This window comes from Myotis brandtii, unplaced genomic scaffold (genome assembly GCF_000412655.1).
Source record: "Myotis brandtii unplaced genomic scaffold, ASM41265v1 scaffold139, whole genome shotgun sequence".
In the NCBI taxonomy this organism is placed as follows: Eukaryota; Metazoa; Chordata; class Mammalia; order Chiroptera; family Vespertilionidae; genus Myotis; species Myotis brandtii.
This window is the reverse complement of record NW_005354965.1, coordinates 2,094,883-2,097,521: the sequence shown is the minus strand read 5'-3', so window position 1 is coordinate 2,097,521 and position 2,639 is coordinate 2,094,883. Positions and strand designations below refer to the sequence as shown.

The following is a 2,639-nucleotide window of genomic DNA, read 5'->3' as shown; positions in this document are numbered from 1 at the left end:
AGCTCTCCTCCCAGAACCAGCTTTGCTCCTTCACGTTCTCTATCGGCCTGGACACAAGAGGGCACGGCCACCTGTCATCCTGAGCTTGGAGTCATTTTGTTGTTGATTGGAGGACGTGCACATTTTGAAACATTTCATTCGTGCCTCTGCTCTGTTTTGTTGCTGTCTTTTGGGTTTGCTAATGTAAAGACTGTAGTCCTGGCCTTGTCATTTCGTGAATAATTCTGAGAGAGAGAAACTACCCTAGGGCACCATCCTGAATATACAGTGTTGGTTCTCAGAGGGGAGTGGGGAGCTGCCCCCTGGCCCCTACCCCCGGGACATTGACAGTATCTGGAGACGTTGGTTGTCACAATTCTGGGAGTGGGGACACTGCTGGCGTCTGGTGGGCAAAGGCCAAGGATGCTACCAGACATCCTACAAGGCAGGCTCAGGACAGCCCTTCACATCCCCACAGAGAACTGTCTGGCCCGAGAGAGGGCCACGGTGCCACCTTTGAGAAGCTCTGACACAGGGAACCCTCCCTGGCACCCAGGCCTCCAGTGGCTCCCAAGGGCAGCCTGTGGGTGAGAGGATGCAGAGGGATGCCATGCCGGGGAGTCGAAGCCAGTCCCTGAAGCTGGAAGGCATAATTCTAGCAAGATGAGTTTTAGAGACAACGCTTTGCCGTTCCTGCTAAAATGTCAGCATGGGGAAAATGCAGTCGCTAAATCAAGGCCCTGCAGCCACTCGTGGTAACAAACCGTGGAGGCGTGATAGTGAACGCCAGGTGGACCAGGCTGAACCCTTTCTAAGAATGTGGGGCTATTCCGAGGTCGATGTGGGGAGAGCGGTGGTGCTGGTATCCACTCCAGTCACTCCTATGGTATGCATGGGTTGACTCACAGGAAGTTGCCAATTTTGAACTGTTTGAGGCCTAACAAAATGGCAATTTCCTATGATTCAACCTAAATACTATGTCTAATGTATTGTAATGTTATTATACATTAGTATTGTTATGATACTATATCATAATATGCATGATATAGTCTATTGATATGAATTTATTAATGCGTCCATTATATTTCTAATTATTATATAGTGTTACATTGTGTTATCAATTATAATTATATTAATGTCAGAGACTAAATTTATATTAATATTGGTGCATTAGTATATTGATTATCTAGAAGATTGGCCTTTTTTCTGTAAAGAGCCAGAAACTAAATACTTTAGTATTTCAGGGCCCTGCGGTCTAAGTCATGACCCTCAACGCTGCAGAGGTAGCTCAAAAGCAGGCAGAGACAACGCATAAAGGAATGAGGCTGATGCCAATAAAACTTTATGCATTGACCCTGAAATTTGAATCTCACATAAATTTCATTACAAGACACAGTCTTCCTTTGACTTCTTTTTCAACCACTTAAAAATATAATAATGCTCATTCTTAGCTTGTGGGACACGAAAACGGCACGGCTGGATTTGACCCCTGGGCTGTAGTTTGCCAACCCGGGATGATACCAGTTATTGTATCTGTACTACACACACCCTATGTCATGTCTATACATATTGTACCCATATTAGATCTCTATTGTTATACTACGTGAAAGCATATTATATTAGCGTTTTATGTTACTTGGTAGCATATATTCTCTTCTTTTACTATATATTATCATACTATCTCCCTGGGCAGCAGCATTCTGGGTACTCTCCTAGCTTCCTGGGCAGTAGCATTCTGGGAAGTCCCCATCTCCCAGAGCAGCAGCATGCTGGGTAATTTTTCAGCTTCCTGGGCAGCAGCATTCTGGGTAGTCTTCCAGCTTCCTGGGCAGCAGCATTCTGGGTACTCTCCTAGCTTCTTGGGCAGTAGCATTCTGGGAAGTCCCCATATCCCAGAGCAGCAGCATGCTGGGTAATTTTTCAGCTTCCTGGACAGTAGCATTCTGGGTACTCTCCTAGCTTCCTGGGCAGTAGTACTCTGGGTAGTCTTCCAGCTTCCTGAGCAGCAGCATTCTGGGAAGTCCTCAATTCCTTGGCAATAGTATTCTGCCTAGTGTCCCACCTGCCCCAGCAGCAGCATTCTGGGTTATCCTCCGACTTCCCGGGCAGTAGCATTCTGGGTAGTCCCCCATCACCCTGGACAGCAGCATTCTGGGTAGTCCCCCACCTCACTGGACAGTGGCGTTCTGGGTAATCCTCCACCTCGCTGGACAGCAGCATTCTGGGTAGTCCTCCACCTCCCTGTGCAGCAGCATTCTGGGTAGTCCCCCACCTTCCTGGGCAGCGGAATTCTGGGTAGTCCTCCACCTCCCTGGACAGCGGCATTCTGGGTAGTCCTCCACCTCCCTGTGCAGTGGCATTCTGGGTAGTCCTCCACCTCCCTGGACAGGGGCATTCTGGGTAGTCCCCCACCTCCCTGGGCAGCGGTATTCTGGGTAGTCCCCCACCTCACTGGACAGCAGCATTCTGGGTAGTCCCCCACCTCCCTGGGCAGCAGCATTCTGGGTAGTCCCCCACCTCCCTGGGCAGGGGCATTCTGGGTAATGGTCCTGCGGGGGGCTGGCAGCGAGGGCGGGGCCCCCTGAGCTCCCCTCTCACCATGATGCTTTCCCACCCGCAGCGGCCCCCGAGCTGACGGCCTTCGGCGACCCGCGCCAGTT

At 50.1% G+C, this 2,639-nt stretch overlaps 1 protein-coding gene across 1 annotated transcript in view; it reads left to right on the top strand.

Annotated features, from left to right (window-relative positions):
* The window catches only part of RUNX1 (runt-related transcription factor 1), a 100,194-nt gene that overhangs the window by 86,768 nt on the left and 10,787 nt on the right, over positions 1–2,639 (top strand). Inside the window, exon 7 of the mRNA XM_014535203.1 lies at positions 2,600–2,636. Coding sequence (XP_014390689.1) covers positions 2,600–2,636 — 37 coding nt within the window. The remainder of the gene's footprint in view (positions 1–2,599; positions 2,637–2,639) is intronic.